The 17,405-nt window shown below is 34.1% G+C and overlaps 1 protein-coding gene across 3 annotated transcripts; it reads right to left on the reverse strand.

The window, feature by feature from the left end:
* Nucleotides 1-1,801: 1,801 nt before the first annotated feature.
* LOC128172546 (cysteinyl leukotriene receptor 1-like) lies at nt 1,802-17,016 on the reverse strand. Of its 3 annotated transcripts, XM_052838302.1 has the most exons (4): nt 16,802-17,016; nt 16,578-16,716; nt 4,345-4,408; nt 1,803-3,010 (listed from the first exon to the last, which is right to left on the reverse strand). In XM_052838302.1, exons 3-4 carry the CDS (start codon nt 4,379-4,381, stop codon nt 2,016-2,018), a joined length of 1,032 nt encoding a protein of 343 aa, XP_052694262.1. In that variant the 5' UTR covers nt 4,382-4,408; nt 16,578-16,716; nt 16,802-17,016; the 3' UTR covers nt 1,803-2,015. The 3 variants fall into 3 exon arrangements, with proteins under 3 accessions (XP_052694263.1, XP_052694262.1, XP_052694261.1); XM_052838303.1 differs by lacking the exons at nt 16,578-16,716; nt 16,802-17,016 and adding an exon at nt 9,386-9,537 and having other exon boundaries at nt 1,802-3,010; XM_052838301.1 differs by having other exon boundaries at nt 16,578-17,016.
* Nucleotides 17,017-17,405: the final 389 nt, after the last annotated feature.

Genomic DNA, 17,405 nt, shown 5'->3' on the forward strand with positions numbered 1-17,405 from the left:
ATATAGGATAGTTGGTTATTTTGTGTTGTTTATTGTTACTGCATGTTGAGTTAATGATACAAAATGTAATTTGTAATAAACACACCAATCCTAAAATCTGTTTTCATTCGATTTTCAATAAAATATTAATTTTAAGATAAACGAAACAAGGGAGATAACAATTATAAAGATGATTGTTCCCGAAATCGTGTATGCATGGGGCACGTGACCTTTAATGAGCCGTTGTCAGAACTCTTTGTGCGCTTTACTGTAGATATTTGTATTTTCATCGGAAAAACGAATTCGAAATACACAAGTATTTGAAAGAAATTTACATTATTTAATGAACGATTTGTATAGTCTTGATGAAAACTTCTTTTTTTTTCATTTCCTTGAAAAAGAAATTTTCGAGTAAATTTCACTGATATGGATTTAATAATCTGTAAAAAAAAAAAAACAAAAAAAAAAAACCACAACTTTCAAGAGGATTGAAAATATTAAAATTGTAGATAGTTTTTCAATCTCATTTAAATCAAAATGTATATATTTGAAAGACGTAGCAGATTAAATTGCACAAAAAAATGAAATAGGTCACTATTTCTGATAGTGAAACATGAGCAGTTATTAGTATTTTTTATTATTATTTTTTTTTTGCTCAATCACCGAACAATAAATTATGCCTATGAAAACATGTTGTGCAAAACTCAGATATTGTGTTTCGGTTTATTCAGAAACACTTAGATTTATATATAAACTTTGAAAATACAAATGGACAATGGGTACAGTTTTTATTTCACTCAACAGCAACATTAGTGGTAGATCGGGGAAATTATTATTCGAAATTATATAAAGATTAAACACAAATCATGAAATAGAAAGAAAGAAAAAAATTAATTATTAAAATATCTGAGATCAAATAAACATTTGAGTTTTGTTCCATCAGTTTAAAATAATAGGAAGAATGTCCGCATCATAACAACATGGCGACGACTGCTGGGGGTTGAGCGGAACAATGCAGGCTGGCGCTCCTGGAACGCGGCACGCTGTGCAGGCTAAGACCGGCACCAATGGAAGAAGATGCAGTAGTTTTATTTGCTTCATTTCACATAGAAAAGTAAGGTTAAAGTAAGCTTAAACTCGGTTTATCTGTTTTCAGTTATGATTAATGCTCTTTTGTTTTGTCAAACGTTTATCTGTGACGTTAATGTGTGAAATGAGTATATCCCTCTATTTTTATAATCGGTTGGACAACAAAATAGTGCATGCCTTTAAGCGAAATAGTTCCTTAACTTCTTGATTTTTGGGACATTTTAAACCAGAATGCATGACACATGTTTAAAACGAGGATTTGCAATTTTAAAAGCAAGTGTCGAAATTAAATTATCATTTGAAGGAAAGAATAGAAATTGTTTGATGTACACCCTTTCCAAAACTGTGAATTTCCCTACTTTGACTTTCATTTTCAGAGTTTTTCAACACAGACGCATTTATCCGGAAAATGAATCTGGTTTCACGCCACAAAGTTTTGACAGGATAGAGACAATTCGATGAGCTTTCATTCAAGAGGTCTGTCGTTGCTGAACGCAAATTAAGACCGGATCTACTATGAACCCGAACGTTAACATTACCGCCCATGGAAAATGCATTAGTGGAATATACCCATACATGTGATATCAGATCCAAGAACAAACAAAATCTTAAAGAAATAAGATATAAAATATCAGATATAAAATATATTTCCTTTATGTGTTCCTTTTCGGTAAAGTTGAATTAAGAATATTCTACGAAAAACAGTTGTTAATCCCTCATTAAGTTTTGGTTACATAAGTATGTCAACTTTTTTTACTTTTTTGACATACGATGAACAAATTCCTAATAATAACAAGCACAAAATCTTATTAATTAGTCTTATTCTTCAAATATCCGTCGTGACATCTAAATACGTATCCGACACTCGGTGATGAAAAAAATCGTTCAACAAGGCAACACGAAAGGAAAGGAAGTTTTGGTCTTTAACTGCTGTATTAAGTTCTGATTTACTGCAACCGCATCACTTCCTCTTTGGTCCTGGTCCGCGTGCCGCCAAAGAAACTCCCGTGTCGGCTGCGCTTAAATATACGCCTCAGTTCTCTTCGGAATGACTTCCCACACATGACGTAGATGAAAAAGTTGATGCAGTAATTAGAATAGCTCACAACACTTAGTACTTCCAGATATGGTTTCATGTCCATTAGTATGAACCTACCGACGTGAATTCTGTCACCATCGGAGTAGTATAAAATAATGCTAGTGCACACAAATTGTGGAAACATGGTTACCACGAACACAAAGCCAATTAGTAGCAGCATGGTGGTAGCCTTCCGCGTGCTGTCGAGCGAGCGCGGGCGATCATTTCCCGCCTCTTTTCTGATGACGTAAATTTGATAAATGACGCCGAGATTACATGTCAAAACTATTACACATGGCAGACCAAATAGTAACGCTAGATGATAGGCGTAATGATGGAGATATACATACAGTGTTAAGTTTTCCCGCCCCACCGTGCAAACTCCGTCCACATTTTCTATAAATAGAACTCGGAAAATCTGGGTCAAGGATAAAACGACAAACATCAGGGAAACAAGAACGACCACGTTGTGTCGTTTACGAATCAGTTTCTTTCTGAAGGGGAAACACACGGCAATGACCCGCTCCAAGGATAAACAAACGATTAGCCATGATGATAAAAGAAGCAACACGTATTTGATGAAATTATAGAACTTGCACAATCCGTCCGAAAAATCACTGAAGACACCATAGCTGGGTCCAGACTTGTAGATTATCATTTCGTCGATAAGGTCGATCTCATTTATGATGAGATTCAGGCTGTCAAAAATGGCCAGCAAGCAAAGAAACTGACTATATGAACGTTTGCGCAGCCTCTGTGAGCATCCCATTACCAGGAAGGACAAAGTGTTTCCGGTTAATCCTACCGCAGTGATGATTGGTGTACCAATTTGTTTTGCCCAGAATCCCCACATTGGCGGATTGTCTACAATGGAATGTAAGACCTTCTGATGAAGTTTTTGATCAATCTCGTGTAATGGAATTTCTTTTGCAATGAAACATATACCAAGTACATTTCATATACTTTCATTAAAATAACAATTATACTTGGAACATTGATTGTACTGTGTGTAAAAGTAATTGTATATATGTGTTTGTGATAATATTATGTTTGAATTACTTTAAGCACTATTAATTTAAACACTGTGACATTGCACCAAACACTTGTTTTATGGATTTAATCTCTTACTCATAGACGAGATAAAGAATGCTTTTCTCTATATTTTCTTTACAATTGTCAAATTTGTGCATGGCTTTTGAATAAAAAAAAAATGTAAGTTGATAAGTTCAGTAATTCTCTGATATTTATTATTTATTTTTCTGATAAAAAAGAAAGCTTGCAAAATTCAGCAGGAACAGTTGATATGGATTAAGATACAAAATCTATGTGTTTGAAATCATTGATTCCTAATTTTTGTAAATCATCGATCTTATAGCACACGGAGATTGAATGAACAGGTAGATTATAGGACCGACACTATCGAAAAATAGATACATTTTAACAAGGCCTTGGACTTTCAATAGGATTTAACTATCATCTATTTCTTGCGTCAAATCAAGTTCAAATGACACTGTTATCAAGCGAAATATGCACCAATTGCGTAGTCTTCGCTCAAAAACAAGACAAATCTTGCTGATTTCAAAGAGCGATGACTGAGTGGCCAGCAATAAAATACACTGGCCTACGTCACATTGACGATTGACAGAACAACTCAAAGTCTAAGCTCTTGTTAAAATGGTTTTAAGAGCTCAATGTTTACGTTATGTATGACTGTTTCATCCGTTATTACCAACATTAATCGTTACGTGAATTGACATTGAATTTTTTTTAAGCAAAAATTGAATTACAAACAAATGTCTTCACTTCACAGAACGTAATGCTCTAGTATATAAGGAGCCATTTTAACAAGAGCTTGGACTTTAGGTAGTTGTGTCAAACAGCAATGTGACGTAGGCCTGTCTATTTCATTGTCAACCACTTAGCTATGTCTCTCTGAAATCAACAAGATTTATCTGGCTCTTGAGCTAAGACTACGCAATCGGTGTATATTTCGCTTGAAACCGCGTAATTTTTAAGTTGTTTTGACGCAAGAATTAGATAGCTACGTCCTACTGAAAGTCCAAGGTCTTGTTAAAATGGTTCTATTTACTGATGCGCATCACGGAACACGGAAGAAATGTCATTCCATCTATAAACTTAAGGGTTATCTACTGCCTACTTCGAATATCAATATTTACAGTCAATTATGTCTTACTTACAATCAGATGTCAGATTGCTTGTGTTGTTCCAGTTCATTTTTAGCGTCACTTTGAGAAGACGATCCTGGAAAAAAATCAAAGTGAAATTATTATTAGTGCGGTTTTCTTAAAAGTGTGTTTTCTCTCGCCTTATAAATTTTGTGGACGTTGTAACCTTTAGCTAACAACCAGATGATGACAATTGTTCTCAAACATACACGCGCTGTGCTTAATACCCTTCATAAAGCAGCAAATTAGCTTTATCCATCGATCGTTTAAGATGTCAATTCCAATCGAAATTACTTTTGATAGAACATCAAATTCAATTTTGTTTTTGTTTTTGCCGCTAAGCCTAATGAAAGCAAACATGTATTGTTACTTCCTAAAGTTGTCGTCTGCTTCCACAAACCATGAAAGAAAGAAGAATTAGAGAAGTATTTGACGTCTGCCCCACTTTTCACGTGACAAATCAATGAAAAAAAATCAAGGAAGCATCCGATTGAAATAACACCCCGGATGTATATTTCACTCACGCAGGAAATACAGTTTCAAAAATCAAAGTAGTGAAATAATGCGAATTGGTTTTTATTTTTTAAACTTTGATTATAAAGATAGGTTTTATAGCTATATGATTCGATATGGGTATTTTCACACCACCGCGGTTTAATATGATGTTTAAAGTGATTAATCAAAATGCATTTATGAGATATTTGATATACTTGGTATCAAAAATAGAATATCATCAAAGGACATTGAATCGAACATGTTTTACAAAATCATCACGTGCAACTAGACGCTACCTTTTTATTCATCCCGTTAATGGAGGTGGATTAGCATTTTAACAGCAGTGCAACACTCCGGATCGGGTTTTTTTTTTTAGGGGAGTTGTGACCTCCATTTAAAAGAGATCTGTACATATAATTATACTTTTCAAGAAAGTAATCGCAGAGAGAACATTAATTGAAAGAAACAACACAATATCTGCAATAATAGCGCACTTTAGAAGGACGCTGGGTTTTATTTCGTTGTCACAGAATACAGAGCAGTTAACTCCAAGGAAAAACCACGGATAAAATATCACAATGTGGTTTGTGTCTAAAAACTATGAACCCCTGCAAGTCTGCAGTAGTTGCTACGTTAACCAAATGAATGTCTAACTCATTCTTACAAGAAAAATATTTTATAGAAGTTTTGCAACAAGCCTAATACATGTATGATTCGCTCGGGTAGAGTATGAGCTAGAAATTGAACTTTGAAATTCTTTTTCAACACTCTAATTGGCTATTACTGTGTATACAAATTTTATTACATACACGTAAAGAGAACTTTCATTTCGGAACACAGGAATTGTTTACATGTCGTTAGGCGAAATATTTCCGGTAAAGCATCTTAGCCCTAGATATTAGAATTAAAACCAGAACGACAACACGTCAATTGAGGCGAGAAGAGATATTCCGAACGCTGTTCATTCTCAAATCAATCGCAACTTCTCAGGCCTTTTCGGCAGAGCTCGGAAAAATTTCCAATTGTAATTATTCAATTTTAACACGTTCGAGTATCGATTACAGAAGGAAAAAAACGGAATTAATGCAACGCCAAAAGAATCCATTTATAAGATAGAATTAACTTGACAGGGGATATCTAATCCAACCGTAAGCAAATCAAAGTGAATATTAAGATGGACAATGACGTCACTGATGTGCAACACAGTATGAAAAGTCTATAGTTCAACATTTTGCCTTTACCAAAAAGTAAATAATTAACTAGAGACACGAAATAAAAAAGAAGAGAATTTTAACTCGGACCGATGTGTAATGCATACAGATAAAAAAAGCAAGAGATCTGAAATAAATTATCTGTTGATTAAAGGAAAGAAAGTTGGCCTACAAGTTAAAACTTACATGTAACAAGCTCGCGGGAGTCATCGAAACGAATCGATTACGTTCGAAATGTCTAGTACCGAAATCAAAATGGTGTAACAGGATCACCTTGGTACTTGCATCAGACTATATTACAGGAATCTCGGTGACAATTACCTTTTTCAAACATTTAAAACTAATGTGCAAAGGAGACGCAGTGATAACGACATTATTACTAAACCGGTGTAATATGTTGCAATACTTAAACTCATATCAAATAAAACTTCTTAATTAAAAAAAAAAATTAAAACAATGTTTGAGCCCAATTAAAACGAAAAAAAAAAAGATAGATTTTTAAAAAATCATTGATGCACTGCCCATATTCATTCGTTTCTTGTACAATTATTCAGATCCTGAAGTTGTACATAGTGAAACCGTGAGTTTATATTAAGTATTTAGAATATTGTTTACAGTGGTATTTTCGCCCCGTGTAATTTTCGTCCAATTCGTACAATTGCAAACACTTTCGTCCCGTCTTGAATTCGCCCAGATGAGTTGTGTTAACAGAGATATTATTTGTAAAATAGAGTTCGCGCTGTCTTAAATTCGCCCCTTAAGTCAACGAGGGCGAAAGGGGCGAAAATAATACGGGGGCAAATATTTCCCTGTATACAGTATATCTTAAAAAAGTTGATTTGTCAATCAAGTAGCAACATTAATATCAAGGTCTATCAAAAGATTTTAAAATGGATGGTTTTCTTTCCCATAAATTATTGTTATGTAAAAGAAAAACTTCAAATAAATAACTCTTCTTTTCGAGGAGGTCGGATATAAATATAGTCTTAAATTGGCTTTGACCTATGTCATCTACATATACACCTTTAAAAAAAATAACAAAACCAACGCATACAAGACAAGTTACATATTTGGCAATGTGCCAGCTATATCTCCCATGCTTTTCACTTTGTTACGTTTTATGATTTTAATTAGAAGATTTCTGATAAACCCGCGATTTTCGATATATTTTCATTTCTGATTTCGCCACACTATCCCACCAAGGATTTGATTGTGTAAATGCCCTTGATTTGTGGTTTTCTAATAAGAAAAATAAGTGGGTAGTAAATTACATGTTTTTTTCTGCAATTACTGGATGTCTTTTTTCATCCGGGAATTGCCATAAGGGTTTATTGAAAGAACTAATGTGGCATTTTTCTACCATATGAAACATTATGTTATAAGGACAATGCATTAGCGGTATTGGATACTTGTACTAGTACCTTGAAGACTCTGTGATATCTGATTGTATTCCGTGGGGCTATTTCGTGTTTTTATTCAAATTACGTTACAAGAAAAGGAGCTCCATCCAATCAACCTTTTTGCAGTAAGATGCTAGATCATCTCACTGAAGCTGCTTAATTATTATACACGTATGCTTTACATTTACATTTAGTCTCTCTCTCTCTCTCTCTCTCTCTCTCTCTCTCTCTCTCTCTCTCTCTCTCTCTCTCTCTCTCTCTCTCTCTCTCAGGAAATTGAATGATGCATCGGTGTAGTGTAAATTATCCTCTATTAATAAAAGTAAGGGATGTAAACGATACAGAACCCTACTCATGATATAAAAATGCAAGAGGTAAAAATCCAGCGCCTATAATGGTAATACTTTTTTATTTATAACGGAAAACCAAGCAGTCAGTATTAGGAAAACATTCACCCTGTTTTATGTTCACCCCTTTGGCCCTCGTTGTCAGCAGGCGAATTTAAGATTGGGCGAATTCCAATGTCTCAGATTATCTCTCTTTTAACAAAACTTGGCAAATTCTAGACGAGAAGAAACTGTTGCAAATGTAGAAGGGCGAAAATTACACGGGGCGAAAATAACCCCGTAAACAGCAATCGAATTTCCAAAACCACGTGATAATAAATTGTCAAGCTTGGAGCTTTGGCGGCAGAAACGAAGAGAGAAGTCGGACTAATTGCACATCTATCCTTTTTCGGGGGGGGGGGGGCTAAACAACTTTTTTTTAGTATTTTGTTCTGTTTTGAGAGGAGAAGAAGACGTTATTACATTATTTGCTGTCAACTGGGTATTTATTTAAGAAATTAATCCCCAGAATACAAATACCATAATAACCCGACAATGCTTTACAGCAAGGCATGGCGGTAATTTTTAACAATGTTTATTCAGCCTTTGCAATTGCTGTTTGCAAGACGCTCGAGAGACTCTGCATTTATTGCCAAATAAAATGTTCTGCAGATAATGTAAACGGCGAATTCTAATGGTCTTTCTAGTCATCCATCCATTGATGATTACATAATAGAGTGAACATCGAATGCTTTTTAACGACAGCAGCAAATGCGATAAGAATCAATAATCTTTCATTTTTTCTATTCATTTGGCGCGTTTTGAGCGGTGCAATGTTGAATAGAATAAGAGCGAATTTTATTGCAGCACACAAACTTTTTCCCCCCAATCTCTGACATTTTAATAGAACAACATCCGATTTTCGACCAATCAGAATCGATTTTGATGGCCCTCTTCATCCCCTGACGTCAGAGATAATGTACAATAAAGATAAAACGAATGGATGAAAAACCACTTCTTCTGTCGCGAAGAGGGGTCTAGATAAACGTAAAGATGTCGTTTTCCCATTTCCTTAAATGGAAACAAAAGACTCTTAACGTTTATTTTAGACATTTCTTAATGCATGTATTGTTAATAGTACACAAGCAGCTCCGTTCAAGATGCCTTACAATGGAAATCAACATGGACAAACATAGCTTCCATATGATTAAAGAGTTTTGAAGAACACCAGTATTATATGCTGAATGAATACGATGGGATTGAAAAGAAAAATCAATGACTTTTGATCCGGTTTAGACACATGAGAAATGTGATCTGACATATACTGATAAGGTCAATTTAAATTATAGTACTTTGGAAGGAACAAAAATGGACAATATTCTTTATAGGGTCGTAACCACCCCCCCCCCTCTTAAAAATTTAACTTATGAAATTACATACATTAAAATCACCAAAAAGGGCCTCATAACCCCTACACCCTTATCCATTTAACCCTTTCCCCCGGCCTCGTAATTTTTCTGGTTTTGGATCCGCGCATTTTAGTAATAGCTAAATAATCTGAAAAGATTCATTCACCAAGGTTAATTTTATATAATTTATTTCAACATTGTAAAAGGCTTACTTTAAATGATACATTTCCGGTATGTCTCCTTTATGGTGAAAAAAAAATCCCTAGTGAATATTCATATAATCTCTCCATATTTGACTATATTGTATTCTCCTCCTGCATGCCGTCTTTCTTCTCCTTAAACTTTTCACCTTGAGCTTGAACTAATCAAGATAAATTCATATCAGCGACCGTGTAGTCTGCAGGCCAAAGACTGGGTTTAACATTGAACACTAATGCAAGGGTACAATCGGGTAGTTAGCGAGATCTGTTGTTTGTAATAAGGGTACCATCGGGTAGTTAGCGAGATCTGTAGTCTGTAATCTATATACTGTATTTATTTACTTCATTTAATATTTATTCAAATATTGTAAACACTATATAAGACAGAAATTGAATAAGGAATTGAATATTTGATATGTAAATATATAATATCATTCTTTCCACTTGCGTATGTAAACTATTTCTTTTATCTATTATATATTTTTGTTGACCAGTAAAACGTTCAAGTACAGACTTTAAAAATTTAAGCAAATTTAACTTGTTTAAAAAATGATTTGCTCTCCATTCATCTTAATATTTTCGATTTTTTTTTCATAAAGCGTCACTTAATTTATTTTATTTTCCGTTCGGCGAAATCTTTTATTATGCAAATGTTGCATTCTAGCCTCTTTATATTGTACTTTCCTTTAAAAAAAAAAACAGATAAAAAAAGTCTGACAAGATCGTAATATTCAAATCCCTTTGGTACACAGGAAGTCAAAAATCTAAATCACTTAATGCGCAAACGTCAGAAAAATGACGTGGAAAAACTAAAAGGGAGAAATTTCCCAATGAAGTAAAACTTCATTAAACCTTTGACAGATAGTTGGCAATGTATGATTAACAATTTCACTCCTCAAAAACATGTTGACATGTCTTATTTCTTAGCGTTTGGCGATTTAAATGGTGACTGGCTTCGAAAAAAAAAACTAAAAGAAATACGCAGTTATCTGCTCCGTTTGTCACCTTAATCGTCGTGACTGGCTAACTCGTTCTGCAAATGGTGTGCTCTTGAAAACGTCTGTCGTCGCTTTAAATCCCAAGTGGTTTTTCTTCAAGTTTGCGTAAATGTCAAGATTCCGACACGCAGGTCTCTCCGGAGACATATTTCGATCTGTTTGAATTTTAGAGAATTACAACAACTTCCGGTGTTAATTTTAATGCCTTTGAGACGAACGTTTGTGGTTTTTGAATGGCGTTTTACGTAATACAAGCCCATTAAATAATATGCTTTTTACTGTAGTTAATCCATAAACTGAAAAAAAAATCAAAAACTTTTTTTTTGCACACTTTTAAGGGTTCTCTGTTTTTTAGCGGATCCACGAAAGTGAAGAGTACAATGAATTTAATATACGAGGGTTGTTTCTTTGTTTTGGTTAAGTCATTTAAAGCATTCTCGAATCTACAAGGTTTTCGAGATCGACGAAAGTTGATGCTCATGTATTTGGCAGAAATTGTTTTTAACAAGGTGGCCGATTTTTAAGTTAATATTATCATGACATTTAGAGATACATTGTTTCTGATTTAGTGGAATTTGCTTTTCACTGAAAACGCTTAAAATAATTACAGTTCTATTTTTATTTAAATTATAATATAGAATCGCATTGATACTGTTTCTACGTGTATCTATTTCAGCAAATAAGTTACATTTCAAGAGGAATGGTATGCATGCGAATATACCACATAAAAACAACGGCATTTCCAGAAATGTTTTTCCGGTATGAGGATGTTTATCATTTCAAATCAATGTTGGCATTTGCAGAACCTTTGGTAAATAAATGTATAAATGACTTCAATAAAGTATCACTCCAACGATTATCATTATACAATTACCATCAACGATTAGAATAACAACGCTACAGTTTATAAGGTTTATGTTACGGATTTTCCGTCGGATGAACATTGTACATTAATACATGTAGCTTTGTTGGTTCAGATATAATTAACAATTACCTCTTGACCAAAGTCAAAGGCGTTGAAGCGGGGGAGTTAGAGTGGAATGGAGGGGACTTAGCCCCCCCCCCCCTCATTTTTTTTTTTGCAAAATTATATATAACCACAACCAAAGACCTTAATTTTTTTATTTTTTTTTTGGGGTGGGGAGGGGGGGGGGCTTATCAAGATTTTTGGTCAGTCCACCCCCCGCCCCTCACTTTATTGCAAAGTTATACTGATAGTGTTGTCCTTTAACGGGGTTGGACAGTCAACACACAAACCCCCAGATCTGCTTTACGCCTTTAAACATAATATTCTTGATCAGAAAGTATTTCAGTCAGTTTTTGAAAATAATTCAAATATTTTAAGCGTTGAAATTTGAACATGTTCCATTATCCCGAGCTCTCAAATAATTTTTCCCTCCCTCATATATTTTCTCGGAGAGTTAACGGGCGGCTTGTGTGATATATCGAACTTACTGAAGTCGACGGGTTGCAAATCATCGCATTAATTCACACACGTATGCACGTGATGGCATGGATCGCTAAAAGCTAATTCATTAAAATAAAAGAATGAGGCTTAAAAAAAATAGCCATTAAAAAAAATCATTAGGCTAATGTATCAATTGCGAATCCGTCTTTGTTATATTGGCGCGATCTCTTGAAAAAAAATGTATATAGAAAAAAAATATTGGGCCGACACTTAATTTTCACTCATTACCCGATTGGTGATCTGGAATTCCAAACACGTTTTTTTTTTAAAGGCGTAAAAATCTCACATTAATCTCACTGTTGTGTAGGAAGATGATTCCGATGGATGCCTTAATGGCGTGTGACTGTCTAAATGTAATCCCTACCAATTAATTAGTGTAAAAGTTTTTATGATTTTTTTTGTTGTTGGTTTTTCTGGGTTTTTTTTTGGGGGGGGGGTGTGGGGGTCATTATTTTTCTTAAATATTTCGTGTCACAGATATCGACTTGTATGCATGACCCATTTGATGAAACAACGTTCTTGTAGCGTGCTGAATTTCACTTTCAATACTCTCAGCAAGAATATTGGGTCCCTTTAAGCGAATATAAAAATTAATTGTTTCACAGTATGTTCCAGAAATAACATCCCTGTATTGGATTATCTTTGTGTCAGCTAGTGTATTTTACTAAATAAACAATGTTTAATTGTCAATGATCCCATGGTTTCATCGACAATTTGATATTGTTAATAAGTTAAAGACATAAGGCATCGGTTGAAAATTGTTTTTTTTTAATTATTATTATCTAGTATTCATAAAGCGGACAACTAGCAAATTTACTTCCGGAGGAAAGCAAGGAAATAAAAACAATTTAAATAAATATTGTGCATAAATGTTAAGAGAGCTTCATGGTCGTCGCCATTTTTAGACCATATTTACCTTCATAGAAAGAAAACCTTGTTATAAAAGTATTGGAAAATGTTTAAAATTAAAAGCAAAAATATTTGAATTTTTTCATAACTAAATGTTAGTTTATAGCCAAAAAAATCATACATGTCAAAGTTTAAGACAGAATGACGTGATTTTTTTTTACCGCCCAGCCACCTTAAAATAGACATTTTCAATCGAGATCTAGATGCATGTGTATGTTCAAAGACACAATTTATGGAACTCATACACACGGGAAATGGAACTCATGCACAACTTCTGTCAGAGATTCGCATGACTTTCAATACTTTTCAAAATCATTAAATAGATGAATATCAGTCACTGCTCCAATCATAATCTATACCAAAATCTTTTTCGCTGTACGAATCAACTCAATAGAGTACCGGATATATCCATATAGATTTTTAAATCCTTCATCTAATACATTGGTGACTTATCAAGTGCTAAATCTATGCAGCAACGGCTTACTTCAATAAGCTTAAGCTGTCGTGACTTGTTTTTTACCACGTCTATGGTCGTTTAAGGATGTTGTCTGGCCAACAAACTAACCAGCATATCTGCTTTAAACTTAAACATACGTTCGTTTAAACCATAAACTGTAATCAAGTAAAGAAAAATCCAAATATTTCAGCTTCAAAGTTTGAATTTTTTTTCTACATGTTTGTACAGAGCTCTTTGTCAACAGGAGATAAAATTAGTCCTAATATGGCCATGACATTGAAGTCACTCTTAATAATGCCACATGGCTGACAAAAGTTCAACATTATATGTCTACGTTTATTGATACTTCCATTTTTCGTTTCTGGCCTTCTGTTCTCAATCGTGGAGCTTAAGGTTCTTGACCAACACATCGTTCAAAAGACAGCTTTAAATACGCTGGTGGTAATTGTTACAGAACCTGTCAATATGGTTTCCCCGCACTTGTATGGGTTTATTTTTTTCTTACTAAACATCAAGAGTGTTCTCCGAACATTTGCCTTAATACGTTGCACTTTTTTTTAATAGGAAACGGCTTGTGGTTTTAAGCCACCGGGCTCAATTGAGGTTTTTTTTTTAATGGATCTGTGCAAGCATTAATGCTAATTCTCGAAGAAGTTCAGTTTTCACTTGTTGAGGACGCCGGCCGGCCTGGTCAACCAATGAACTTTCAGATTAGCCTTAAACTTTAATATAAGATATTTTTGCCCAATACTAACATTCGGTAAAGAAAAATAATCAAAAACTTTAGCATTAAAATATATCAGTTTCGTATATCTTTATACATAGATTTACTTCTTCGGAGATTTAAATAGTCTAAAAATGCCCACAGCCATCGGGCCTTCTTAAAAATTACGATTGCTTGTTGCAGTAGAATGACAGTAGAAAAATACGTTCTTAAATGTAAATCGCTTTAAAAACACGTCATTTCTTCTTTTCGGAAGGGCTCGGGAGGTTGCAAGTTGTACGATTGTTTGTTGAAATAGAAAGTAAACTGAAGCAAAGGCATAACAATATATCAAAATAATGTTTATCTCGGCAAACACTTTAAAGAAAGGGATGACTGTTTTATGCAATTTCAATCATGATTACTTTGCACAGCAAGACAACATGATACATTATAGGTCACCCCAAAGCTGGTGACGTCATACTTAAAGTGACTACGTAAGAGAATGCCACCCAATCATGATCGATCTTCTAATGAGCCATCAATGACAGATAATTAAAAACGAACGACCTCGCTTCAATAGGATTTCAGCTTTTTGCATCCCTCTCTCTCTCTCTCTCTCTCTCTCTCTCTCTCTCTCTCTCTCTCTCTCTCTTATCAAGTTATTAAGTGAATATGATCTAATATGATAAACGAATACCTAAATAGATTCAACAAAAAAAAACCAAACATACAAAAAATAACAAAAAAAACCCAAATCTCATCATACAGCATCAGGTGGTTTCAGTGGAATTGTCACGATTTCAGCACACCCCCTCCCCACATCCCCTTTTTGATTTCCGTGTAACATGCTACAGAAGGCATAATCTTGTTTTAATGATATTTTTGGTGTATATAAGCTTGTGGATAAGATTAATTAATCAAAAACATTTTTTTTTCTCCGGCCCTGTCATAATTCAAAATGCCTTTTTATTAATATTTCTAGAATCATCGATGAAACTACTCCTCAGGTAGTAAAGTAATTTAGTTAATTTGTGCTCTTGTGTATTAGTTTCTCAACAGGAAATAGTTGATTGATTCATTAATATACCAAAATAAACTCTCTCTCTCTCTCTCTCTCTCTCTCTCTCTCTCTCTCTCTCTCTCTCTCTCTCTCTCTCTCTCTCTCTCTCTCACATAATTTCCTTAAAAACTTGATCCTATTTTTTGTCTTATTTATCATGATAAACTCTCTCTCTCTCTCTCTCTCTCTCTCTCTCTCTCTCTCTCTCTCTCTCTCTCTCTCTCTCAAATGCTAAACTATAAAGTTATATAGTATTACATGTAGACTCAATGAAAACAAGTAAGATATTTTTATAGAAATAAATCCGTTGAATTAATCGGGGGTTTTTCTTTTTTCTTTTTTTTTTTACTTGGCAAAATGGGTTAAACAAATTGATTTGTGTTGATCTTTCTGAATTTAACTCTTTCAGACGTTCGCTGTCTTAAGATGTGCTCCATCTGTCTAACAAAGTGTAACAACTCGTGATAACAATTTATTCAAAAGCCAGTTCAATTATAGATAAACATTTATTCTCGGCATAGGAGCAATTCTTTTAGACTTTTGAACCTATTTAGTTTGGTTTGATTAGTTACAGGTTTGCCTGATAAATACATAAAATTGAAAAAATGTGGATGAAGAGGAAAAGTTCAAATGATACATATCTCTGCTCCCCCCCCCCCCCCAAAAAAAATACGCTGCAGTTGAGATAATTATATATCATTTTATGAAAATGGAAAATAAGTATTAAAAATGCAGCATTTTTACGTACATGTACAAGTACATGGGGAAAATAAACTATTTTTAAAAATGGGAATAGTCCGTTTTCTACAACACTGTAAACACAAACGACATCTCTGTTATAACCATAGCATACAAGATAACGAGCTGTCTACAGTTGTAGTTTGAGTATTCTATATTAATTCGCAGACTGTATTGACTAAATTGATAACGTGTCGATGTTAGTGTATATCATAGAACAATACATTACATCAATTGCTATATTGAATCATCGCAATCCATATGAAATTAATAAAGTTAAATGTTTATTTGTGGGTTTTTTTTAAAATAAAAGTTTGAATCGATTCTTGTTCCAACATCCGCACCCGTTTTCGTATTGTTATTCCTTTTCTCTTTTATAATTTTAAAGTTAGTCATTTTCTTACAAAAAGGCCAGATAATTACCTAAGATACGCCAGTAATCGTTTCGTGGGTATTTACAACTCCAGGACTTATAAACTTACATGTACAGGTGGGACAAAGCTGGCAGAGAAAGTACAGATTTTACAACGCACCTGCAAACTTCGTGGTTTATCCGTGGTTTTTTTTTATACATTTTAATGATATATTTACAATGTTTAAACGCAAGTACAAACGGACTGTGTACTTAACGACACACAATTTTATAAACGAGCAGATAAGTTTTCTTATTTTTCTTTGTCGTTATTTTTTGTTCTTTGTTTTCTTTCCTTTTTTAATACTCATTGTCCGGTTTAAAATAATTTCAAGAAAATTCTAATCTTACATCAAATACCGGTTTTTTCATTTTTTTAAAGTAAAAATTTATTCACATTTCATGAGCATACATTTTAGGTTAATTAATATTTAATATGAAACAGAATATACTTACTTTTAATCAGAGAGAAACTGATGCTCAAATGTTGACCAAATGAATGATTCCCCAGAATATTTCCGCGTTCACTTCTATGGTGTATCCATATCGTGGTTTTATCTGGTTAAACCCCCACACAAGTCTCATCAATACACATCTGTCCGAAGCGCGAATAGATACACTTACTTACACACCTCGGAAGAAGAAGAAGAAAGAAGAGAGAGAGAAAAAAAATCGTTTACATGAAAACCTGCCGTATGATGAAGAAACCAATTAGTGGGAATAGCCAACCAATTCTTGTAACGATGTAAATCTTTGGCCATGCAGTCTGATTCTGAGAGAATACTATCCGGCGTTCTACACTGAACTATTTAACGACCCATCGCCTGTTCTCTGTGTATAAAAGTATTAAAGCTGTTTCGAACCGATAGCTCAGAATCTCAGTCACTGCGAATATTTTACATGAACTATCTAATCATTAACAAAGTGTTTTTACGTCGATTTGATGTGTTCCAATTTACGGGAGCGGATTTTTACGGCCCCCTACTATAAAACACCGCTTCATTTTCTGATTTTTTTTATTGCCGTTTGTGATTTGCGATAAGACGTGTATTTTACGGTTTATTGGTTGTGTTATTCAAATATGCATACTCGTACATGAAGTAGGGGGGTAATACTGAAATCAAATAATTAACGCTGTAATTGGGTGATGATTAACCCACACTCGATCTCTCCAGCCCCGGACACATCTCGGTCATATACACATTGTAAATGTTAGCGTGTGTCCACGGGATCTGAACTGATACAGAAAATTATGGTTTATTCAGTTACTGCTTTGTACAGTAG

Source organism: Crassostrea angulata, chromosome 2, assembly GCF_025612915.1.
Source record: "Crassostrea angulata isolate pt1a10 chromosome 2, ASM2561291v2, whole genome shotgun sequence".
In the NCBI taxonomy this organism is placed as follows: Eukaryota; Metazoa; Mollusca; class Bivalvia; order Ostreida; family Ostreidae; genus Magallana; species Magallana angulata.

Bases quoted from the DNA above. Each gene is read 5' to 3' on its own strand.
- LOC128172546 (XM_052838303.1), bottom strand. From the start codon at position 4,381: ATGAACTGGAACAACACAAGCAATCTGACATCTGATT. The intron at 3,011-4,344 runs GTAAGTAAGACA...ATTCCATTGTAG, and splicing joins AAGCAATCTGACATCTGATT to ACAATCCGCCAATGTGGGGA.